This window comes from Homalodisca vitripennis, chromosome 4, assembly GCF_021130785.1.
Source record: "Homalodisca vitripennis isolate AUS2020 chromosome 4, UT_GWSS_2.1, whole genome shotgun sequence".
In the NCBI taxonomy this organism is placed as follows: domain Eukaryota; kingdom Metazoa; phylum Arthropoda; class Insecta; order Hemiptera; family Cicadellidae; genus Homalodisca; species Homalodisca vitripennis.
The window spans coordinates 125,251,456-125,278,962 of NC_060210.1; the positions used below are offsets into that span (position 1 = coordinate 125,251,456).

The 27,507-nt window shown below is 33.0% G+C and overlaps 1 protein-coding gene and 1 long non-coding RNA gene across 2 annotated transcripts; one reads left to right on the top strand and one right to left on the bottom strand.

Annotated features, from left to right (window-relative positions):
• Positions 1–585: 585 nt before the first annotated feature.
• LOC124360116 lies at positions 586–3,012 on the top strand. Its single transcript, XR_006922208.1, has 2 exons — positions 586–1,855; positions 2,874–3,012. It is a non-coding gene; the product is annotated as an uncharacterized LOC124360116 (long non-coding RNA).
• A 1,537-nt stretch (positions 3,013–4,549) lies between these two features.
• On the bottom strand, positions 4,550–19,187 carry LOC124361177 (probable arginine--tRNA ligase, cytoplasmic). The gene is given in 8 exon segments (XM_046815217.1): positions 4,550–5,165; positions 12,267–12,341; positions 12,430–12,578; positions 14,902–15,020; positions 17,618–17,678; positions 17,680–17,801; positions 17,804–17,918; positions 19,107–19,187. Coding segments are annotated over 8 exon segments (873 nt in total). The 3' UTR covers positions 4,550–5,014.
• Positions 19,188–27,507: the final 8,320 nt, after the last annotated feature.

The following is a 27,507-nucleotide window of genomic DNA, read 5'->3' on the forward strand; positions in this document are numbered from 1 at the left end:
TGCGTTACACTTGTTTTTTGGACTGTAGCCAGGGAAAGAATGAATTGTTTCCATTAGCCATTGTTAAAATGTAATATTATAATGTCAAAATACGTTTCGTTCTTATCATAACATTCGAGTGTAAACAAACTAATTTTTCAATTTGACTTCGAATTTATTTGGTGAAATGAATGTGTTATGGGTAGTAAAAATCACTCTAAATGTTAATTCAGACCAAAAGCTATACCTGTTCCAAATTTCAGCATCCGCAATCCGTATAGCAGTTTCAGCGTGATTCAAGGAAAAACCTCCAAACAACAAACTTTCGCATTTATAATATTAGTGGGGTACTATAAACAGTTATGTAATGTTTATTCAAATTGGCATAATATAAGGCCTACCATTATAAAATGTTTTGGACTATAAATGGTAAAAATTGAATTAAATTATTCATTAACATGTAAAAAAACTGCTTTGTAAGATCAAAATATGCTTTGTAAAAATAAGGATGTTATTATTCCATTAAAAACTTAAAAACTCTTTAAAAAGCAATAAAAAAATCAAAATGCCTGACAATATTTATATATTGGATTTAAATTACAAATTTCATAAAAATCGGACAATCTGTATGAACTATTTTATATTTCAATTTATTTTACTCAAATTTAAGATTACATCTTGTCAACTTTTTAATAATCAGTGAGAATTCATATTCACCATTTTAATAACCATCCAGTGGGCTGTAAAAAATGAAAATGAAGTTAAAGCTATTAAAGAGTTAAAAAGTCCATAAAAAACAATGCATCCATATATATATATATATATATTCACTAATACATTTCCCCAAGATTATTCCTTTACTCAGGTAGTCCCAATATCGCTGTTTTCAATGAAACAAAAAACTATTATATAATATTCTTTTTCACAGCAAAATAATTAAGGGGTTTAAACATTTAGATATTTAAACAAAAAGTATTCAATCACTTTTATAACACTATAAAAACAGGAGAATACTTTATACTATATTGGCAAGGAAGTAAAAATGTAATTATTTCAAAGAAGTAGTGAGCATTATAAAACTACTAATTTTCTTTGGGCGAATAACAGGTTTTGTAATTTATAATTTCAAGAGACAAATTGAATATATGTGTAATTTGAGATAGATAGGTTCTTTTATTTTAACATAACCGATATCTAGTTAAAGATGCAAACTCTTAAGAGTTTAGTTAAACATCAATATTAACTTAGCTAATATCTGTTTCTGTCATTGTTCTACTTCCTGCTGATAACAGCTTAACCCGTATCAGTAAAGTGGCTCACCAGTATTGCTTATCGTATTAAAAAATAGAACAATAAATAATGTAACTCCCTAAAGGAATAATTCATGTATGCTCTGTAAAAATTCACATTTTATTTTAGCTTTATTTTTAACAAAGAGTGGTTATGAAATTTCATTAACTTCTTACTTTAAATACCTGTAATTCCTCATGGAGTTACATTTTTCTTTCTGTCTCCAGGGCTTAAAGAGCTATGACTTTAAAATGGTAAACAAAGAATTGATTGCACCTCCTTAAAGAGGTTTCTTCCTGACTATGATTGTTTTAAAAGTTGTTTTTATGAAGGTTAAATTAAATCTTAACCCAATCATTAAGTTTTTAGTGTCATTCTTTTACTTGTTAGTCAAGTGATAAAAACGTAACGTAACTGTTACAGCTGCTGTTCCCCCTCCATTTCTCGGGTAAGTTGAACACTGTAGATGTGGAAGCCTCTGTATATGGAGGAGGGGTGACAGGACAGTCCGGAGCCATACGCTTTGGAATTTCGATGGCCCTACGCAGCTTTGTTCCTCCGACCATGGTCGAGCAGATGAGAATAGGTCAGTAGTTTCCAGTCTTGTACGAGGTTTTATTCATTTTAAGAAAGTAATACTTTAGTAATACAATACTGTCCATGCAAGTTATCTTAATTTAAAAAATATTATATAACTCTTACAATTCAGTGGAACTGAGGTTAATGGTTTTGGAAGAGTATATTAAACCTTCAATTGAAAATTGCCCAATATATTTCCTTTAAATTCAGTGCATATATGGCAGGCCAATGTTAAATTTTATTTCCTTGTCTCTTGTTTTTTATAAAAGTACTGTACTATACAAAATTCCTTAATTTCACATACTTTCAACATAAGTATGGCCACTAAAAATGTCAATTTAATCTTGTCTGTTTAGATTATTTCTCGTAATAACACAATAATTCAGAAACAAGTACAAAACAAAAAATTACACAGTCACAGAGAATAACTTACCTAAACATGATTAAATTATTGTCAAAAATGTGTCAGTAATACTGTACATAGACACTTAGCAAGTTCATTATGTCGTGACTCAGTTCTGACTATCTTCAAAACTGTGTTTCAAGTATCTTGCACAACCCACTGCTAATTTTTTTAAAAGAAAATAATAAACTGTGATGACCAAGTTTAACACTAGCTACTATTTTAGCACAAACCTTTGAAGATTCAGAATCTGTGTTTTGTTTTGCTCATATTCCCGTTTACCCAAAGAATCTATTGTTTAAACAAATGCTTCTTTCTTCTGTTCGCTTGTTTACAAGTATTTATGGCAGTCTGGAAGCCAGGTGGTTGTTTTGTGTAGTTCCCTGAACACAGCCACAAATTAAGACAGAAATACTGTTCTTTTTAGTGGCTATTGCATCATTTTGTGAACATACATCTTAAAAATTAATAACATCTTATATTTGAAAGCGTACAAACCAATACATGATTTAATTACCTAAAAATAGTTAAATCTAAAACTATTTTTTCAAAAGTACCTTTTTCTGTGTTTGTATTGATAAATGAGACAGAACAAAAAATTAATTCAGTTTTTTTATTGCAGCGGGATTGTTGACGCAAGATAGAAGACGGAGAGAGAGAAAGAAGCCAGGTCAAGAAAAAGCTAGAAGAAAGTTTACTTGGAAGAAACGTTAAGAACTAATATTAGTGTGTAACTAAAGAAAGCTATCTTCATACTCTCACTCAGTTTTAATATTTATTTAACCTAATCCAAAAATATATGAGGTGTACATTAAACCAAGTGTTTAGTTTGTTTTAGAAATTATCATTTGGACAGACAGACAGAAGAAATTAAATTTCCTATTCTATAGAGTGATAGGCTTCGCTAACGCTCAGCCAATTAAAATGTGCTAATAATGAATAATGCATTTTGAAAAAGGAGTTTTCTATTTATGTTCTTGATTTTCACTCAATTTTAGAAAGATTATAAATGATATGGTTGTGTAATGTATATAGAAATGAAATGAATGAAATGAAATATGCCTTTATTCAAGAGGCGGAGTTAGGGCTATTTAGCCCTCTCTACCACTCAACCTCACTACTGTACCTATAGACTGTATCACAGCACACAAGACAGGAAATGTGTACTTGGGAGTACTTACTTTATAATTATTGTAGGAGAGGATGAGTTTACTAGTGAACTCGACTATCCAGAAAAATGAAAAAGAAAATCTAAAACTACATCTTATCAAAGAGCATGTGAACATGTATGTAAATGTGACAAAAGCCAATACCGTGATTATTAAAAAAACTGATAATCCTTGTATTTTATTGAATAAACTTAAGATTATTGGCTTTGCCTTGGAAACACACTTACTACAGAGATTATGGCTATCCACAATTATGGGTCAATGGGCAGCGAAAACTTAATGTACGAAGTACAGAGTATCAGGATTTGCAGATCTTCCAAAACTAATGGGTGTTAAATTAATCTTAGGCTTCCTGCGGCACTAAATTTTAATCTTGTCTAGAACACTTTTTGGTTTAAAGTGCATTAGAAAGTTCTTTACAAACACCTTAAAAATTGGGAATCCAAACAATTATTGAGTGAATCAACTGAACTCTGGGTCTAATAAACAGTGAATGTGGAAATTAACACGTTGAATTTTTGAATAAAAATGGCAAAAAAACCGTAATGGTTTTTCGAAGTTAAACGTCTGAAGTATCCAGACACAAAGGCAGTTGTGAAAGATCGCATGTACCCGATAAGGGACACGTTGTGATTCTCGTTTAATTCTCGAGATGTTCTATAGACAGACAATCATACAGAAAAGAAATTTTCAGTAAAAGTTTAAATTAAGGTTTATAATTAAAAAAATTCCAACCTCACCACCTTTGAATGAATATTAACTCAGGATGACTTTTTTACAATATGAAGAAACAGAAATCAGAGTAATTTTGCAAATATACTGTAAGGGCGACGGACACCTAGATACAAAATCAAAGAGTAACAAACTGCTATTATTACTTTTCTCCACATTTAAAACGGTTTTCATCCGGAATTTCAAACTTAAAAAAACAAAAAAATAAAGTTATTGGCTTTTTTTTGTTGTTTTTTTTTTAAAGTTATTATTACTTTTCTCCACATTTAAAACGGTTTTCATCCGGAATTTCAAACTTAAAAAAAACAAAAAAAATAAAGCCAATAAATTACAGAAATATGAAATTTATCACCATTTGGTTGTTTGCAGTAAAAGATTAGACAAAAATGAACCCAAATAATTTTTGAAAACACATTTTATTCTGTAAAACAATACAATATTAGCACTGTAAAAACTAAATTAATGCTAAATACAGGTATGTTCTTTAGTATTAGATGTTGAAATAAGACTACTTAGTACAAAATTTTGTTTGTATTTTGTCTTGGTGACCTTTTAAAATATTCATACTCACTTCTGTAATAGTACTATCATGTTAAAAATATCCTCACCAATTCTTATCCATAAACAAATATTGAGACTTTTTTCAAGTGAAGTGTAAAAAATCTTCAGGCTTTAAAAAATTACATTCAATCTTCATAAATATACTGTGCTACATGTTGACTTGGGAGGCTGTAACAGATAGTAGATGCATTGCTCTGCATCAGCGCTTGTCCACAGCTTTAATTAATTTCTTTCCCAGAACAAACATCAGAGGTAGCAGATAACTGCTGAGCTAATCCAGACACTACAAGAGTAGAGGCTGTTACATCTCAGTTAGAGGTCGCAAGCCGAGCAACCTCATACCAGAGTGCAACACGGTCCTCGCTCTGTGGAACAACAGAAGCCGCTGCTCCGCCACCGGGACCGATTGGTTCTTCACATTCAGCGTTTTAAGGGCTTGGCTCGTTTTATTGCTACAATCAAACAAAACAAATTAAACATTTTTCTTAAAGTGACAATAGGTTAAATTTTAAATGATATTGTCCAGGGTGGTTTTACATTTTGTATACCTAGTGGAAAAATCAATCAAACTAGTGTGATTGATATATCATTGAATTGGAGTTAGAGAAATCAATGATGTACTAACTGGGTACTGTTAAGAATTCACAATTCAGTAAAGTGATGGTATTTTAAATCTTGATAATTTGAGATTTTGTGTAAGAGGTGAATACAAAAAGTAATGGGAACTTCCAAGTTTCACAAGTTTAGAGAGTCTGATTATCATTATTTTTCTATTATTTTGGTACTGAAGTATAATACAATTTCCAGCTGTATTGATTGCTTACTTTTTCAGTGGCAACTGCTAAGGTTTAGATGTGTTTTATGAGTCCCATGATTTTTTATTGTTAAAAAATTGGCTCAAAGAATTTGTATCAAATTTTGTGTGAAAAATGAAATGAAGTACAACAAAGTGTGGGCAATGTTAACAAAGACGTATGATGAGTCTCTTACAAGTAAAAAAACGAGCTGTGAAGATATTGAAGAAGACAAACGCTCCAGATGCCCCAGCACATTAACAATTGATGAAAATGTAAAAAAGTGGAAGAAATGGTTATGAACGATCACAATATTATGATCCGAGAAGTCACTGATGTTGGAATGTCAATTGGCTCATACAATGAAATCTTTTCAATGTTTTGGGTAGGTGGCAGCAAAATTTGTTCCAAAATAGTTGAATGGAAGTTTTTCAGGAGTCACTAAATGAAGTCAACGACAATGCATAATTATCGGAACATTTTATGACAGGTGATGAACATGGGTTTACGGATATGGCATTGAAATTAAGACTCAATCATTCCAGTGGAGGCATTCTGGATCATAAATCGTCAAGACAGAAAAAGGTTTGACAGGTGCAGTAAAATATAAAGATTCTCTGTGTGTTCATTCTATTCTCACTGTGTTCTTCGATTTTAATGGCATAGTGCATCATGAATTCTTACCACAAGGTCAATCGGTCAATAAAGGAGTACTATCTTCAAGTTTGCACTACTACACTGTTTGCATGAAACAGTTTGAAAAATCCTGATTTTTGGTTCTGCACATTGACAATGCAACTACTCACACTTCATTGCTTGTTTGTGAATTTTTGGCCAAAACAGTACTGTAACGATCCCCTAGTCTCAATATTCTCTACAAATGGCTACTTGGGAACCTTATTTTAGTTCCAAAAGTAAAGAGAACATTAAAGGGCCGTCGTTTTACAATCATTGATGACAGAGCTAAAAGAGATAAAGGCTATCCTAAATATCAAGTTTGAGAAGTGTGTTGAGGTTGACTTCATTAATGTAGACAAATAATTAATTAAAAAAATGAAAATTCCTGTTACTTTTTGAACATATCTCTCTTATTTCAAGGCGTTTTTGTGGGAAAACATTTTTTAGAAAATTTTGGCAAAGCTCAAATTACTCAATTGTGAACACCACATACATTAAATGCTCCTTCTTCTCTTCTGGATTGATCAGGTGACAACTAACTATATTTGCTATAGAATGGCCATGACAATGACTGCCATAGAGCATGAGGTTAAGATGTGGCAGTAATTCTGACGCACAGCATACCATCGCAAAATGAATGTCAGAGATATTATGTTAACAAATGTTTATTATGTTACAAAGGTGTGCAGTTGACTATAATTACATAGAAATTGTGATACATATGCAGTAGGCTGGTTTCTATTTAATCATACGTGTATTTATGTGGCTTCGAAGTTATCATTTACTTTATGTACTAGTGTGTGTGAAACATGTTTCAATAGTGCATAACATTTTATGAAGATATATTTATGATTATCGTAATTAGTTTCATATTTTGTTTTAACCCTCTAAACAGTTCTTCATAAAATGATTTATTATGAATAGATATTATATAAATTTATTTAATAATAAATGGTTCAATATACAGGTGAGTCAGAAATATGGTAAAATATTTTAAGACGTGATTTTAGAGCTAAAAATAAGAAAAAAATTTTATTAAAGGTAGGTCCGGAAAAGAAAACACTCCATTAGAGAGTAATGGCTGGCGAAAGATTTTGCTTTGTTTTCAGGTCACCTGGTGTAATTAAGTGACTCTTTGAGATGTTTTGTTCTTACTTGTTAACTCAAATAAGGCGGCAAAATTTATAAAGAAAATAACCTGAAAAAATCCAATAAAACCACTCTAGAGGTTGTAGTGTGAACAGTTTTTGAGAAAAAAAGTATGAAATTTGCCAAAAATCTAATAACAAAAATTCGGTTTTAAATGTTTGATGTCCAATAACATTGTTAAATGACACAATAAACAAATTGTTTTTTCTAATTACAGATTGTAGAGAATTTAATTCTGAAAAACAACCATAATAAGCAAAGTCAACTAAATGTGTAAAAAAGTTATGAAATTGACTCCTCATATGACACCACATAGCTTAATTTTTTTATTGCTGTTTTATAATAAGGAATGAGTATCTGATCGATAACAGCTGGTAATAATTAATCATTTAAACAATAGCTGTTTAAACATTTTTAAATATACAGGGTGGGCCATAAGTCAGTTGTCAAAATGCATTTGGTGCAATAATATACCAAAACAAGCGAAAATACAAATATATTTATTTTACTATGTAGTACAAATACAATTTATTAATACAGGAAAACATGTAGTGTTCAATGAACCTACAAAAAAAAGCTCAAAGTGGTCTCCATGCTGTTCTAAGCAAAGATTGCATCTTTTTAACACAGATTACAAATTTTGTCGCAAATGTTCCTGGACTGTAAGTTTTTTCAAAATTCTGATTGGATTCGTTCCTTCAAATGCTCAACATTACGAATCTTGACTGAATAAACCTCATTTTTTAGTATACCCCAGACTGAAAATTCCATTTGGTGTTATATCTGGAGACCGTAGAGGCCATTCAATAGTACCTCGTCTGCCAATCCATTCATTTAAACTTATTATTTAGAAAGTCTCTCACAATAAGTCCATAATGAGAGGGGTGCTCCATCTTGTTGCCATATCAACTTTTCCTTAACCGGCCGCAGAATGTTCATAAAGTGGACTATTTTCCAGTTCTAACAACACCTATTGAAGCATATCTAGGTAATTAAGAGAATTGACAGTACCGTCAAAAAAATTGAGGCCACGATTAGCCCACCGCTAAAAAATACCAGCCCCATACACTCACGCCAGGAGCGTTTTAACTCTGTCTCCATCGTCCATATGGGGATTCGTTAGAATCCCAGTAGACACAGTTGTGTCTGTTCACTCTGCCATTCACCTTAAAAGTTGCTTTGTCGCTCCAAAGAATGCTTTTGTAAAAATTGGGATCGGCTTCTTGTCGGATTGTGTACAGCTCGCAGAATTTCCACACGCCTGTCCGGATCATCTTCATTTAGGCCTTGGAGTAAAGTAGGCCTATATGGTCTCAAATTCACCTGTTTCTGTATCCTTTGTAGGCTTGTTCTTGCTATTCCATACTCATTTGATGCTTTTCTTTGCGATTTCGTCGGTGATTGCACACAACATTGCGCGACAACATTCAGATTCTCTTATCTGTAGTAACAGACCTTGCGGCCTACTACCTGAACGAGGAAGCTCCGCTACCGACCCAGTCTCTTTCAAATCTTAAATTTTAATTTGCGAATACCTTGTCGAGATGGAGGCTGGATATTTGGAAAACGTTCCACAAAACAAATCACAAACATCACTATAATTATGATCATGCTTTTTGTTTTTTTTTATTTTTTTTCCACCATGGTTGCAAAACAAACACAACGCTGTTCTGTTGTTAATTTCCTATTCATACTTTCTCAGATATCGACAATAAAACAAACATAACCTCAAACTGCTAGTGTTTGACTTAGTCAAGTTCACAACTACTACGCTAGGAAAAACAAAGTCTAAGGATTGCTAGTGACAACTGACTTATGGCCCACCCTGTATAATCAGTTGGGCATTTATTATTAGATGACATATGTCACCTCATTGTTAAACAAAACAACAAACTGTAATGATACTGTGTGTTTGTATTAAGTATTTTAACCAGTTATTTTCATCCATTTTATTAGTGAATTTTGTGTGTTGTGTTGTTTCATTTATTAAAAATGGAAGGTAATATTCTGTTTTCTTGTGTATTCAAACTCTAAATTAGCAGACATGCATTTAATGTATGGTTTGAGACGCTGCAATAGTACTGCAGCAAGACGTCTGTATCAAGAGAAAACTTTCCTAACCGCAGGTGTCCAAGCACGCAAGATTTTTTGCGTGATTTTTTTTTGCGTTTGTTTCAGATCAACTCCTATCTGAAACAAGTTCTTTTAAGTTTTCGGGAGCATAGTAATGCAGGCATCGCCCGATCATGTAGGACTGTTGAATTAGAAGAGATTGGTTCTTAATGAAATTTTGATTATCCTGAAAAGAGCACTAGAGAATTGTCACTACAGTTCAATGTCAGCCAATTCTAGTATTTGGTAGAATACTACACGAGTACCAGTTACACCCATACCACTTCCAACATGTCCAAACTCTTTTGCCACAAGACTACGCTCCCCGTGTTGCTTTTTGTCGATGGCTTCTGGGGCAAATGTGCTGATCCAAAACTTTTTAAATACGTGATGAGGCTCACATTTACAAGAACAGCTATCATTAATTCCATAACAACCTCACTTGGGCAGACAGAAATTTCTCATGCTATCAAACCTAATAGCCCACAACATCAGTTTTCAATAAATGTTTGGGCTGGAATCTTAGCAGATCATTTAGTTCGTATTCGTGCTTCTTCCCAGGCTTAATGGCGTGGTGTACTAAACTTTTTTAAGAGACGAGCTACCTAACCTGTTTGATGATGTACCTCTGCATTTGCGCTGAATCATGTGGTTTATGCATGACGGGGCACTACTCTCTGGCTGTCCGTGGGACACCTAAATGAGAGTTTCACAAATTAATGGATAGGCCGAGGTGGACCAGTTTTTTTCTATGGCCAGCAAGATCACCGGACTTAAACCCTGTGGACTTTGATCTTTGGGGACATTTAAAAACATTATTTTACTCTTCCCCAATAGATACCATTGAAAAACTCTGATTAAACATTTCTAATGGAATAAGAAACCATTAAGCAGACACGGTGGAGTTTTTGAACGGCGGTCCGAAACTCGATGAGAAAGACGCCTGAACGCGTGCATTTTGAACAACGGGAGGTTATTTTGAGCATCATCTTTAATCTTCTAGTGGAGAACTTACAGCGATTGTAGATATGTTTATTGTATTTAAAAAAAATTGAACTAAAAATATGTTTTGTTTTTCACCAGCTGTTACCAATCAGATATTCATTCCTTATTATGAAACAGCAAAAGTTTGCTGCGTAGTGTAATACGTGAGGAGTCAGTTTTCATAACTTTTTAACACATATAGTTGACTTTGCTTTATTATGGTTGTTTTCAGAATTAAATTCTCTACAATCTGTATTAGGAAAAAACAATTTGTTTATTGGTAATTTAACAATGTTATTGGACATCAAACATTTAAAACAGTATTTTTGTTATTAGATTTTTGGCAAATTTCATACTTTTTTCTCAAAAAAACTGTTCACACTACAACCTCTAGAGTGGTTTTATTGGATTTTTCAGGTGATTTTCTTTATAAATCCACCTTATTTGAGTTAAAAAAGTAAGAACAAAACATCTCAGAATCACTCAATTTCACCAGGTGACCTGAAAACAAAGCAAAATCTTTCGCCAGCCATTACTCACTAATGGAGCGTTTCCGGACCTACCTTTATACAAAATTTTTTTTCTTATTTTTAGCTCTAAAATCACATCTTAAAATATTTTACCATATTTCTGACTCACCCTGTATAATTGGGAACAGTTCAAAATTTTGTTTTTTATTTGCAAAATAATTGTATAGTTTTTTATCTTTAACAAAGATTCGGATTTGAGAATTGTTCAAAAGGATTCAACAATCGAATGTTAGAAGATCGGTTGTGTAATTAACTGTTGGCTGTACACAAATTACCGAACAGTAATACATGTATTTGCCTTACTTTGTGTAGACCATAAACTAATTGGCATATTATTGCACTTCTGTACTTATAGTTAATGTTTTATTTATTAACGTTCATGCAGTGCTACGAGTCTGCTGTATATATTCGTGGATGGCAGCTGATTGGTAATACAAAAATTACAGATTGCTGTTAAACCATATTATAATTATCCTTTTTTTATGAAAAACCATAGATAGTAACCCAATCGAAAATTAGGGTGGTTTTCTTGGACTACTTACACATTATTGGACAGCCTCAAAAGGTTTAAGAATGGCAGAAATTGAATTTGCGATAATGTTTGTTTTTAACACACGTAGAATTAAAAAGTTTATTAGCATTTAAAATTTGAAAATCGACTAAGATTTGAAAATTCTGAATTTGCCCATCACTATTATCAACTTTAGATTAATGTATTATTTAATACAATTTTGTGTAGCTGCCCATCATTAAATATTAACTGGGTCACTATTGTCTTGCCTGCACTTGTGTTTTGTTATTAGAATATTCCACTGGAACAGTCTGCACTGTAGCTGCATGAGGGTACCAGTCGCAGATACCTTTATTAGGTCAGTCCAAGCAATAGTCACTGTTGCCACTGCTCCTTATGCTTTTGACTCAAATCTACCATTATTTTTTTTTTATTTTTGCTTCCAATGATACCCAATAATTTCTAACAAGTTTAACTACAACTGATGGCTTATTCACCCACCAACCTTAAGTTATTTTTCTTTGAGCAGATAACAAACACACAAAACCACTACATTTTTGTGTAGGTGAAATTTTTGATGATACCTCCAGAACGGAGAAGGGCCTAATCTTGAAATAGTTTTAGGAACAGGTAAATTACAAAGTTTCTTAATACTGCAAGTTTTATTACAAGAAAACATTTCTGAACTTCTGAAAAAATTGAGCGGTTATTCTTGAAGAATTTAACAGATACCTAAGAGAGTTGCAGGCTTTTGTCAACAATAAACTGTATGTACCATTCAGTTCACCAGCTTACCACAGTCTGAAAAGGTAGTTCACTATCTCATATGCCTCCAGTTTATTATGAGCTCGTTCAACTGCCTCCTCCATCCTGCAAATGTAAGAATATCATAAAACTTTGTTTCTGAAAAATCATCCATGCATGACAAACCTATGACAGGAGTGAAGTGTGAGCTGACCTGGCGATCTCAAGGATTACGGCCAAAGCCTCTGGCTCTGACAGCAGACTGGGTTCGCAGGTGTCAGGCAATGTCACGCCACAGCCTTGCTCCAAACTGTGGAGGCGACAATGGGTGTACTGCAGCTTCACTCCTGAATCTCCATCCATCTAGAACAAAACATTATAAAATCAATGTGGCTGTATTACTTTACAAGCTTAGACATGTTGAGGAGTTGTTTCCCACACTTGATAATGCAGAAACTGAACAATCAGGTTTCAGCAGTTTGATACTGCTTTATAATGAGTATTTCCAGTTGAAAAGGTCTTAAGTTTTGAAAAATGTTTTGTTTATGAAGAATCAATTCTAGAGGCAGTGAAGAAGTCACAAGCAGATCCGTACTTAAGAACATTTTTTCAGACAATTCCATTGGGGTCTGGGCTGGGCCCCATCACACGTCTATTTGAAGGGACCGTGTCTACGGTCTACGGATGGCACAGGACATGACAATGCCGAGCTGAATATCTTTTCTGAGACCCACCAAAGCTGAATATGGCCCTGACCACAACTCATAACATTATGATTTATAACATTTCATTAATTTGACACAAGCACAACAAAGAAACTAATGTACGATTTAGGTGGATAGTACACTGTGCACTTGACTGCTTTCAGAATGACAACTGTGTGATGGAGTAGTAAAACATTATTAAAATTAAATATAAAGTAAGCTCCATATTGCAAAGTACGAAAACCGTACTACCCTCCAAGATGGCTGTATTTTCAAAGGTTCGAGGGTAATGATTCCCAAATCACTCAGTCCAAAATCCTCTAAGAACTTCACATTGTACATATTGAAATGGTAAAAATGTAGTCTTTCACTAGAAGCTATGTCTACTGGAAGGGCATTGATGCTAATATAGAACTAGCTCAAAACTGCAAATGCTGTTCTCTTAATAGGAACAAACCAGCAAAGATTAATTTTCTTCAGTGAAAAGATTCCAAGGGTCCATGGGAACATCTACATATTGGATTAATTGACCTTGCAAAGTGGAGTTCTACTTCATTGTTAATGATGCTTACACTAAATGAATCAAAGTTATTCCCACGAAAAGAACATCATATTGGTGTATTAGAGTACTTCAAGCTCTTTTTGCAACATCTGGCATTCCAATGGTCATTTTTCATTTTTTCTGATAACGGACAACAGTTTGTATCCTAGATGTTTGAGGAGTTCCTTCAAGACAACTCCATAATACATAAAGTGATGGCACCCTTTCATCCCTCAACAAATGGCCAGGCTGAATGTACTGTTCAGACGATAAAGAAATCACTTGAAACTATATCCGAACAATCTGGTGACATCCATTTAAAAATCAACTACCATCTTAGACAGCTTGGGAGAATACCAAACAAAAGAGTTCTGGACCTTTTGGTAGGTGTAAGGAAGTCAAAGACCACCGCAACTGGATCTAATGCTCCACCTTGCCAAACAATAAGAGGTTTGCACTCAAGTACAAACCAGAGTTATGAGTTATCAGTAAATAAACAAGTCATGTTTACAGTTTCTTCATTTTTTTGTATATAATAGTACTTAACAAACAAGGTATGAACATAGAAAACCCCCAATTCAATCTGTCAGTACATTCTAGAAGTTGTAAATACTACTATTTTCAAAATTATATAACTAATGCTATTACGTATTCAGTTGTACCAGATAAAGAAGGCAGTTAGTAACTGCATCCCATGTAAATGCACCATGAGCCAATCAATACAGTGCATTTTTTTAAGCATACATTATCAAGTGATACAGCACTGTATCAAATCAACATTTTGGAAACCATCAATAAGCCTACTCTCAGATCAACAACTAGAAATAATAACGTTAATCACAACAAACAATGGAGTTAAATTAACAGGAGTTACATAAAGATTTTAACATGTTTATTTCTGTGTTTCTCACGTAACAATCAATAGGCTAAACACTGATAGAATAAATAACTAGAGCAGTGGTACAAAATTTGCATCATTATATCATAAAAATGTAAACAAAACAATGTAATTAAAACAGAGTGTCAGAACTTTTCCACTGTTATATGTTACAAATATATAAAATTAAAGCAAGTTATAACAGTATTATTCTACTATCCTTTTATAAACAGTACTAGGACAGTATTTAGCAAGATGTTTTTTAAATAAACAGTATAGTAGCAGAAGGAAATCTTAAACACTCTGAACTGTATTAGTAAAAATATTATATACTAATAAATGTTAAAAACCTCGACTAATATGTCTTTGTAATTTTTGTGTTGTTAAAAAAACAATTAAATTGCTTAGTTTCTGTTTTGCTATTAAATTATTACAGAAAATTACAATTAATTGCCTTGGTGAGTTCTGACAAAGTTGTAGTTCTATTATATTTATGCATTTTAAATAGCGTAAATTTGTAATAAATAATCAATGTAAATACTCTAAGTTTTTACACCTAATTACCTGCAGCGCAGTGTTCCAGTCAAAGCTGTAATCTCTCATTCTCCGCTGTTTTAAATCATTGACAATAATGGCAGATACTCCGAGAACATCGGATACTTCATCAGATGAGTTTTTTGTCGCTGGAAAATTGAAACCGTCAGAAGTATGGTTCAATGCATATTTATTGCGTGATGGCATTACTTGTACTTATTTATAATATCAAATAAAACTTTTAATTATTTATGATCACCGCCAATTAATATACCTTTCCAGAACACAGGGAAAATGGAATAAGAATAAGAATAAGAATTTCGTTTATTGTCATAGAGCTTACACGAGCATCGACACAAGTCATGTATAAAATATAAAAATTAGCATAAGTCCAGACAAGGAAAATTCAGTACCCAAAATATGAAGTTGCCAAAACAGTCACGCCACAATTTAAATTATTTTAAAATATAAATAAATAAATAACATAATATCTTAATAATAATAAAAATCTTTGGACAATTCCATAAGGAGTTGAAGGCATTTAAAGTATTTGGGAGTATTTTGTAGTCAAGGCCACGAAAATAAAAGTAAAAGATAACGATGTGAAGTTTTTAAAATATATAGAACAGAAGAACAGACATGACTGGAAGGAATGACATATGTTTTTTATTTATACAAAAATGTAATTGTTTTACTAAAAAATATAATTACTGGACATTATAATGTATTTATTTTGTAAAAAATTCACGTCCTTATCTTATCCATTTTTCCTTGAACATGATTATAAAACTATCCGAACTTCTTATTTTAAATGCATATAGCTGCTTGTAAAGTGATCAGGAAGATTTCCTGCCTGTGTCTTTAGAAAGGTTACCTTAAAGACTTTCATACAATGATTCCTTTAGTTATGTTTACAATTAACAGTATGTAATAAAATGAATAAATTGATTAATATGAGGCCTATTTCTTTTAGAGTGAACAAAAGGATAGGCCGGAGAAAGAAAGAAAAAATATAATATAGTGTTTATACTTCATGAAAATGCAAAAAATCTATATTGGTAAATCTCATCTAAAACCAATAAAACAATAATTAGACGGTTACTGTTGAGTATGCAGCTTATATTGGCTTCTTATTGTAATCACTGTTTATAAAATTCACAGAAACCAATATTTTAATACTTTTTATTCTGTGAAGCATTTTGATAGTATGGCTATCTTTAACAGTACTCTGAAGTTGATACTTTTATTTACTAAAAACAGTTCATTCATGTTCTGCAGCCCATAGAATTCACTAAATACCTTCAATTTGAACATCCAAAGTATACCAAACATGCCGGTCAAAAGAGTTACACTGGAACTCTTACTGTATGGTAATTTTATGGAGGAAAGGTGAATATACAATCAAAATTTAGAAAATCACTATCTAAAAGCTATTCTGTTGATTTCAATTATAACTGTATATGTAAAAATTAATATAAGTTAATTCCAAAGATACAAATTTGGTAAATATAATTCAGAATGTCAAAAAATAAGAACAGCAAGGTTTTTTACTAACAAATATAAATGTAAGGAATTTGAGGTTGTTACAATGGAAGGGTAATTCTAAGCAATATATGGGTCAACCTCGATTTTTCTCATATTACAATATAATGTTCCAATAGTCAATTAGAAAAGGAAATGACTAGAACTTCTTGCCGGAAAGCAGTTATAGGGAGCAGGCAACCGCCAGACGGTCATATATTGCTTAGAGTTACCTATTAGTGATCAGGGGCACTGACGTGATCTGGGCTTCAAATTTGGAACTACTCGAGTTAATTTTTTTTTCCAAAAGAGCAAGCAGCGCGAAGCGCTGCGCAGAGCGGGCAGGCATCGTGCGTGATCCTTTTTTTTATTAAAAATTTCTGATAAATTGTCATTACATATTACAATATAATGTAGGTAATGTATGTAAAACAATTTTAAAACACATAATTACATGCTGGAAAGCAAAGTAAACCAATATAATCCGCCCAATACAAAATCTCCGTAAAAATCTGGTAAAGGAATCTGTGTGTCATTCCTTTGGCCTGAATCAATTCAGTATATACGAAGATCACGCACAATGCTTGCCCGCTGCGCCGCTTTCGCGCTGCTTGCTCTTTTAGGAAAAAAAATTAACTCGAGTAGTTCCAAATTTGAAGCCCAGATCACGTCAGTGCCCTTGATCACTAATAGGTAATTCTCGCAGGTTGCCTGCTCCCTATAACTGCTTCCCAGCAAGAAATTCTAGTCATTTCCTTTTCTAATTGACTATTGGAACATTATATTGTAATATGAGTTGCCTGCTCCCTAAAACTGGCTTTCCGTCAAGAAATTCTAGTCATTTTCCTTCTCTAATTGACTATTGGAACATTAAATTGTAATATGAGAAAAATCGAGGTTGACCCATATATTGCTTAGAATTACCCAATGGAGTTGTCCATAATGGAATAGAAGACAGAAGACATGTAAGGTAATAAGTGAATAGAGCAAACTGAGTTTAACTTTCAAATAGTGTACACAATATTGAGTTCAGCAGTCACAGAATGTCATATGAAGTCATCTTGAAGTCGAAAAAGTAGACAGACAGCCCAGCAAACTAAAATTATTGGCATAGTAGGCAGAGATGTTATGTTAGGTACATCTGGTAACATTAATCTGTTTCTAAGTGAACACTGCAGCAACATAAAAATATTAATAACCAAGATATACTCTCTTATTTACTTACTTGATGATTGGTGTTGTTTCTTCTCGATCATTTTATGCTTTGCCTCGTCCAGAATATCCTGTTAGGAACACTACCTGTCCTTTACGTGTGCTCATGCCCTGGGATTTACGGCCGAACTTTACGTGTTCGATAGTGTTGGCCCAGTCGTAATCCAGTGCATTCAGCACTCCCTGCAATGCGGTGAATGTTGATGTTGACTGTTGTCCACCACGTAGATCATACGGTCAAACCGGAATTTCACCCAGCGGTCCAGCGCTGCAGTCACGTCCCTGGTCAGGTACAGGGTTTGACCCGTCACTCTTCAATAATGGCACTTTTCTCCCATCCTTTTAGCACCATCACCTGCACCCCTGCGTCTTATTAGTCCTCATCATTCAAGTGGTAAACAATATCCAATGCAGGAGCAATATTAGATTTAACATAATACGATTTTATATTTCATTATTGTATAAATATTCTAAATGTTTGAATAGATTGATGACAAAATTACAACTAAAACAAAAACAAAATAAATAAAAAGGCAATTTAAAGGATATTACAGTAGAGTCCCGTTAATCAGACCTAATTGGGGACCGAGCCCTATTCGGATTATGTGATTGTTCGGATTAGCCAGAATTACAGAAAAATACGGTTTTTAAACTTGAGATGGGTCTATTTTGTTATAGAATTATCAACATTGTTTATTAAAACATGTTTTCTGACTGTTGCATTGTATTTCTTGACAAATAAAACGTGTTTGCGAAATACTAAGCACATTTACCGTATTTAGTGTGAGAGTTCTATTGTTAAGCAATGTGAGCGTACTGGATATTGTACGGGTCCACGCGTTGAATAGTTGTACGAAACTACGCGTCATCCAATAGACTCTTCAATGCGACAGAAGACAATAACTGAATTTATGTCTTTTAAACAATTAATATTGTACAGTACTCAATAATAATATCAGTACTCTACGTCCAATTTTTTTTTGTTTGATTTCACTTCTTAAATACAGTAATTTAACTCATACTTAACCTATAAGTTTCAATTTGGTACTGTATTTAACTTCATTATTTATGTACTGTATCGTACACAATTTGGTCTTAATAAAATATTGTATGTCTATTTAATTAAAGTTTTCTTTGTTTATGTACGAAATGATGCACCCATTTTCATTTTTTATGTAATTAGTTCCTATAACTGTTCATTATCATTATAAATAATTCCTCCTGGACCTGTTCGGATTAACCGACGTTCGGATTACACGTGTTCGGATTAGCGGGACTCCACTGTACTTTAAAACTTGATTGTTATTCTAAACACAATTTATGCTTCTCTCAGGAATTTTACTATTAAAATATAATTAACAATTTCAAAAAAAACGAATTTATTTCAAAAAGAACATGTTTTGTGCATTAAAGTTAAATGTGCGTGCAAATGATCTGGCATTTTTCGGTAATAAATTCAAAACATGTTTGGTAAAGGTTTAATTTAACTTCAAAGAACTTACTTTCTTCCCCTCTTCCTCCTCCAAGAGTCTATTCGACTCCATCATTTGTAGAATTGGAGCGAACGCCTTTGCGTTGTACATCGATTCCCAATGATATTCATCAAACTTAACTCCTAGTCTGGTATAACATTTTTTCTAATTCGTTCACAGTCACTTTTCTGATCATTTTCCACCTTTCCATTATAGGTGAGTTGTCTTTAGTCTCCAAGTGGCAAAAGGCATTCCTAGCTATGTGCGGCTGACACCTCCTCCACTAGACGGTGAAGTAAAAAGAGTGGTTTTGGTGAAGTAAAAAATTAGTTTGTATTGTAGGGAAGTTATAGCATGACCGGTGGGATGCGCGTGAGGAGTGGAGGAGGTGAGCGCGTGGGGGCACAATCTAGAGTAGGGGAGTGAATACGGTGCTACTACCCCTACTGAGAGTTTTCGGCTCCCGGCTCATAGTGGTGGCGGGAGCCGAATATTGTAGTGTTTGCCAACATTTCTAGACCCTTATGTTAAATTCCAGTTGCCTCTACGACACGCTGTTGAACTTTCTTCAAATTTATAAGTGTGTTGGTTTTTGCTTCCCGTTTCATAAAATGGTAAACATTTGCAATCACTTCTCTTGCTTGGCCGTGTATAACCTTTCTACCTCCAATTTTAATTTTTACATTACGATCCATCACAAACTCTTTACTTAAAACGTAATGAGCACAACGCAATTAATTCACAAATTGTATTACAACTCGTGAATTGGCACAAGCGAATGTTTTTTGGGCGGCACGTATAGAAGACTGGTGACCGAAGTTCACAAGGCTAAATACGGCAACAGACTGAGCCGCTCACCCCCACCACTTTAGTTCCGTCTTTGCCTACGGCGCATCTCGAAGTCACCGGTCATGCTAACTTCTCTACAGTACAGAGATACTAAATTACTCTGCAGATATGTTTGTAAATAAATTCAAGATACTGTATTAAAGGAATTATAAGCTTTAATTAATTATTTTTTTGTTTAAATTAACTTAGCCAGGTGTTTTCAACATACACCCTGTTCCAGAATAGAAGGTAAAAGGAGGCTTATAAAATATAGCTTGGTAATCCTTAGGGGTAATTAATGTAAAAGTTTGCATCTAAAGATAATAAATTAATTCTCCACTCACCTATAATCAATTACAATATTTTGAGACTTAACGTCTTCATTTGATGAATATTTATCCAATAACACATCTTGAATAAAGTGTTGTTGATCCAAATTAAATACAATGTTTGGATCATTTTCAGAGCTAAGACTTGTTTCTACACTATTTAGAACATCATCACAAGGGACTTTCACAAGCGAATGAAAATCTTCTTTTGATGATTCAGGAAACAGTCTTTTAAATGATTTAAAAGGAAATATTAGGTTAGCTTTACCATTTTTCTTGTTAATACCATAAAGTAGATACTTTGATATTGTTGTCGGGTCGGTGGGATATCCTTTGACAATTTTGAACTGAGCTCACTAGCAATCTGAAACATAATTTGGTCAACTTGAACTAAAACTTTAACTGTAGATACTTTAAGAACATGGGCTATTAGCTAAAGAGTAATGTAAAGAAATCCATTGTCATCTTAGTATTTACAAGTATATTATAAAATAAATTACTATACTGTTTTTAGATAACTAAGTGGGTACTAAGTCGTAATTTAATTTTACAAAATAAGAGAGCAAACAAAGTTAGTCAGCAATGTCTAGTACTGCGGTAACATATAACTCAGCTGTCATCTAATAAACTAATCCACTTGTATTATAAATAAAGTCCTACTTTAAGTAAATTAGTAGATTATAAAAGCAATAGCCTAGATATTTATTACTGAAAGATAACTATATATTAAGGGTCCTACCAGCAGAATGTTTGTGTTAAAAAGGAATATAAATTTTTAATGGAATTTAGGCTATATCTTCTGGATTATTAAATGCTATGTGCCTACTGGTCTCCAATTTGATATTATTTTTCACGTTGGAAATACTATGTGTAGGCTATATTATGATGAAAGATGCAACATAACCTTTTATATCCTTGGCTTTTTCCACGATACAGAGTGTCTCACGAGTAACCCGAAAAACTTCTCAGGTGGTTTCCTCTCATCAAAATAATGAAAAAGGTTCCTATGGCCTAAACATATGTATGGAAACGCTTTGTTAGCAAGCTACAGCTAGTGAAAGATATTGTCACATTTTCTAGGAAAGGACAGAAGTAAAGCGAAACTGATGTTTTTATGGCATAACGAAGTTGTTAAATTTATTGGATTTTATGTAAACTGTACTGAAAAATATAATAAATTAAGTCCCAATCCTGTAAGATCACCCATTTCTGAAATATGAAAAACATAATTTGTTTAGATTTGAAGTACATTAACTTCATTAAATGGGTAATAACCATGACAATTTTTTTGCTTCTTTTCGTTTATTCTTTATATTAAAGACTGCATAATAAGAGGCCACCGCCTCAAAATCGATACTATCGAATACCACATTGACTTTGAGATATTCATAATTAATCACTGCCAGCTGATTTTATTTCATTACGTACTAAGTAGGCTAGTGACATCATTGCCAGCTGTTGTTATTTTGTTTATGTTGTAAGTAGATTAGTGACCACGAGAAGAACAATGGTGATGAATATGCAGATGTTGGCCAAAAATGTTTTTTTAAACATTGAACAATGTTTTAAATACAAACATTGATCTACGAACTACCAACACCCAAACTATGGAATCTGATTGGAGAGCTACAAAGTAATCCTTAAGAACTCAATAAGCGGTCACCACAATAATCGAATCATTGATATTCATGAGTAACGAATTCACAATATAACTACTGAAATAAAATTAGGTTTATTTTTTCTCCAGCCAACAATTATTTGGCAGCCTGAATTTCATCCTAACCCGAAAAGGGAAGTCTACAGATGGAAGAATTACATTCATGTATTTAGTGTAATGTGTAACAAATTACGTTAAGGGTAATTGAAATTACAGTTAAGTTCAGCTGTTTTATATCATAAAACATAATAGTGTTATCAAATGTTACAGACAGAACAGAGTAACATTTAGTTACTTTATACTATTTTGAAGGATAAATAAATGTGTCTGACTGCTTGTAATACAAATAACACATGTACATCGCCATTGTACTTGCGGCCTCCCATTAGTCAAATGGTCTACGTAACACATGATTTTGCTTTATTTTAATTAAATTGGATCAATAACCTCCATGTAGGCTTTCAAGATTGTATTAAACAATATTGTTGTACTGTAAAATAAAATAGCTGGCAACTAATAATTATTAATATCTATAGGTAAAATGTCTTTATATTCAATATTTATAATCAATAGTTGGTGGCCGCTTATTATATGCAACCCTATAACTAGAATATTTTTGTATTTAATAGCTTAGGTATTTCTAATCGATAATTTGGTATGATGATTCGATTGTAGTGAATGCCTCTTATTATATTGCAGCCTCTAAACACTTATAGGTTACTTAAAGATAAGAAAATCATTCTGTGTTTTGATTATTTTATTTTTGATGATACTATCACTACTTTTTTTATTCCTCCCTGATCCCATTATACTAATTATTGGACTATTTGTGACACAGGATAACCTAAATTTCAAACATGTTAACATTTTAAATTTATGGTTTATTAGCGCCTAAAAATTTTTTCTGACAATGAAAGTACACCTATTGTAAGAAATTGTAGAGTTTTTATTTCGTTATAGGTAATGTGGATATCAATACTTTACAATGATTAATTTTAGGTTATGAATTTACAGGTGGAAACAAACCTTTAAATTCAAGTGAAACTTGCATTTTAAAGATTTAGCCATTATGTTAGTTAAATAAAAGTTTAAAATTATAAACAAAATTAATTTAAAAATACTATACGATATTTCAGTCTTAGAGATATATTGTTAACAGTCAAACCTAACCTAACAAAAACACACATGTAAATAACATGCCCATCGCCCATGCCCATTCGATATTGGATTACATGATATATTTTGGTTTTTTCTCAAACAGTAGTCATGATTAACCAACACACGCTTGCATCAACTAAAAATAAAAAATTGATATAGCATCGCCGAAATTCGAAAAATCCTCGTATGTACGGGTAACACGTACATTTTAGGAAAAACAATTATGATTACTTAATGATTATGATTACTTTACAATTACCTTTTAGTTAGTTACATCCCGGATTTTAAATATATCAATGTCAGTTTCTTTTTACAGGATAAACCACAAAACTGCGGTAACCACATACAGGTTGACTGCGGCAGATCGCAGACACCTTATGGCGCAGAATAGGACGGATGGTTGTTGGCCTCACTCACTTTAGAGCAGCAGTAAAGGGGTTAATCTCATGTATTATAGCTAGACAGAATAATAGCTGTTATTGTACAGTAGTTTAACAAGTTGAATGCGGCAGACGCCTTACGGCTCAGAATAATAGGGAGAATAGCCGGTTTCACTCAGTATAGAAGTGCAGTGAAAATAAAAAAAATGTTCTTGTTCATCTTGACACTATCAATAGTTGTGAGTTTGACTTCCTCAGCAATAAAAAAGTATGTAATAGAATTTTTCTGGTAGAGTTAAAGTTATCTAAATAATCACAAATATGGACATAAATCTGTCAAGAAATCTCGCCCCATTGCAGTACAATCGGTTATATCTAACACATTTGAAAAGCTACTGCTCTCTAGAGGTTTCTTAATATTGCAAAGCTCGCTATCATCCTTACAGCATGGATTAATTTAAGACAGATCTGCAGTTATCAGCATTGCAATAGACTTACATCACATCTTCTTTCAGGGACCGGATGCAATATGGTTGATTTCTCTTAGGCATTTAATCGAGTCAAACACAAACTTTGGGTGAAGAAACTAAAAGTTTATGGCATTCGTGGCATGTTACTTCGGTGGTTTGAAAACTACCTCTCAGATCACCAACTCATTGTCAATTTTGGATCTGACTTATCGAGAACCTTAATGGCTATATATCTAGTACGTATCCCAGAGAGCTCCTACCTTGATCCTAGCCGGTTTAATATTTTTACCGGCGATGCGCTCAACACTATTGATGTTCAACACCTTCTCTTCATCAGATATGGAATTAATACTTCAAAAACGGTATATAATTTGGACACATGGCACGAATAGAGAAATTTCTATTTAGCAAGCTGATACTCTATCTCTGACTTCAATAATATGTCGCTGTTCCAAGTCAGATTGCATATGAGTGACGAAAATTAGAGGAAACATCTACATACTCTATCCTATCTCGTTATTCCAAGATGCTATGCACTTGTCCTCTAACCTGGAAATCTGGCATAAAGGGTCAGTTTTCAAAATATTTTTTATGTAATTTGTAGTTATATAGAGATGTAATTCTAAATGTTTGCTGCTCCTATACATCATTTCTACACCACGTCAACTAGACCGTCTTTATAATAATCAACCAAACATTAAGTGCTATCTTATACCACTGCGATATTACCCTAGCCTTAACATACAAAAATGGAGGATATAAACATATCCTCTAGTACCCATGACGTAAGTAATGGTCATTGGAAGAAAAATCAGGGTGCAATTTATTACTTTTCATTGCTCTACGTTATACTCCAAAGGCTTCTTAGTAAACCGTCTCTCTCACACATACCCCCTAACAAACTAGACTCTACCAGCTCTTAGAGAGATTTCTCTAAGTAAATGTGTATTTGGAGAACTTAACTCTCAGCATCTAATCCTTTGTCGTTAGTTATATTCTCCACGATCCCCTATCAAACGTCCTAAAACAAACATAACTAGCCTAGGATGATTGAGTTCAATTGTGATTTTATATAAAGACACCAGCATCACTTCAATTTACTCTTTTTATCTGTCACGGCCTTTGTGCAACTTCCAAGAGAGGGATTATATTGGATTGTGGCTCTAACTGAAAACTGAGAACTAGGTCCATGGTGGTAAAATATATGTTTAGGATTAAACATTTTTATTTCAATTTTTGAATGTATACATATTTTTGAAAAGAACACACGAAAAAATTGTAAATTCTGATAAATCTGCTTATTTTTATTGTTTTCTTATAATAAAACCTTACCTATGTTTTTCCTGTAAAGAGGTTGAAGAGTTGTATTCACTTATTTTACTTAGGTTGGTGTATTTTTCTTTGTTCAGAATATTTTTTTATTATATATTACCTGTATTGGACACTTTTCAAGCGTTCGTTATTCCAACCTGATTTGTTTCGATATTACCTTCCTGGAAAAAAAACCTAAACGTGAATGAATCTTTTAATAATGTTTCGTGGTAGAGAATAAAAAAGTATCTTTGTAGGAAAAAATCATTTGAACTAGGAGCTAAATATGGTTTTGTAACATTTAATGATGGGAACATTAATGTCACTACAATTTGTAAAAGGATTACAACAAGTTGAAAGCTGTGGAATGCATCCAAAAAGAAATATAGCAAACTGAGATATGACTGGGAGATCAGAATGCAAAGGAGAGGGAATAAATTATACTGATCACAGAAGGTCTATAACGTTTATAAAAGTAAAGACTATATTTCTGTGATTATCGAAAAGTTGAATGTTTATACCTTATATCTAAAACCGATCAAGATATGTCTTTAAAACTTTTGACCTTTTTTATTATGGCTTATCACAAATTCAAGCAATCAATTTTTAATATTAGTATTAGGCTGTTAGGCTGGGTATAAAAGAAATTCGAATTCAAAATTTTTGTGAAACGGGATATTTTGTTTTTAGTTTTAAAACATATAAGTGTTTCATTATAAGTTGCGAACTCAGAAACTTTCTGTATGATGTCGACCAACTCTATCTGAAATACAAGCTAAAGTATTTGTAGTTATAAGTGTACCTACGATAAGTGATATATGTTTACACAGGCAGCATAGGACCGCCCCCCCCCCCCGAAATCAGTCAGGGTTACTTTGAGAAACTTAATACCTCATCCCTTACTCTTCCTGTTTCACTGTTTTGGAGCAGATTCCACATTGCTGTTAGCAATGATGTAACCAGGAACCTAATAAATAAACCAGAATCACTGGGGGAAGTTATTCGTGTAACCTATGTTCCTTCTTGTCCGTTTCAAAGGTATACGAGGTCTTTATAAAAACTCTGATGCCATAATAAAAACGTGAAGATTTTAAGTTTATCTTATACTAGTTTGCTTGAAATTATTTCTGCCATTGCAGGTATTGTATATTGTATTTAGCTTTGTTGGAACACAATAATTATAGTTTTGGTATAGTATTGTAACTTTACATTTGTTAACTAACAAATTTAAAATATTTGGATTGAAAAATTGTATTGCTGTAAACACTTACTGATAAGAGCTTATCAAAAGTGATATCACAGTCCTCCTCTCGTGCAAAACACTTTTCGAAACTGAACATCAAACTATTGGTATAACACGTACAGTTCAATACCTCTTGAGATGACGTATACTCACAATAACAACAACAATATATGCTAGTAGGTGGTACCATTGCTTGCTTCATGGGTCGTGCATGGCTAACTGTTCATTAGAGTTTTTTTATGTAAGTAATGTAACGTACGTTGCTGTATTGTAGGCTACGTGTGATTCTTTGTCGAAATCAGAATCAGCAGATGCTTATTAAACGCTTCCCTGGTCACTCCATTTCTCCTCAGATATATATTTGAAACTCCCCTTACCAATGTCTATACCAATTTATAAGCAAAAGAGCTATTGTTTTTTTAATTTTTAATTCATGTTAGTGAGACTTACTTGCATAACGGTATGTGGCAAAATATAAACATTTATTATTTGAGATTTGAAAAAAAGGGTGTCACTAACTCTAGCTTCTGTCTAAGAAATACAGCATAGTAGAGGTCTTTCTTTCTTTGAATACTACAAGCTGGCATGTAATAATACATTTTATTAAGACAAAACTTTTGATTATTTAAATTAACTTCCGAAAGTCACAATGTAAAGCTTTCTGCAGTTTGAATATTTTGGCTTGGGGATATAAGGTAAAACCATCAGAGATGAGGATAACATTTAGGATTTTTGACTGGGTAGTTCTACATCAATTCTCTTTCCTGCACATATCATATCAAGATTCTGATAGATTTAACGAATGCGAGGTACCTCCTGAAATCTAGATAATTAGGCATGAAGCTAGGAATAAACGGATGAGCTCTTATACTATTTAGGTTAGGTATCCGAGTTTTATCAACGTACAATTTTACTTGTAGGTTATCTGGTTCTGTGTGACAGTATACAACATACTTATCAATAATTGTGATAATTGTTTATACTTGAATGAAAGAGGTTCAACAATATTTACAGGAGGAAAACATTGTTATAAGGGAATTGTATAGTATGGACAC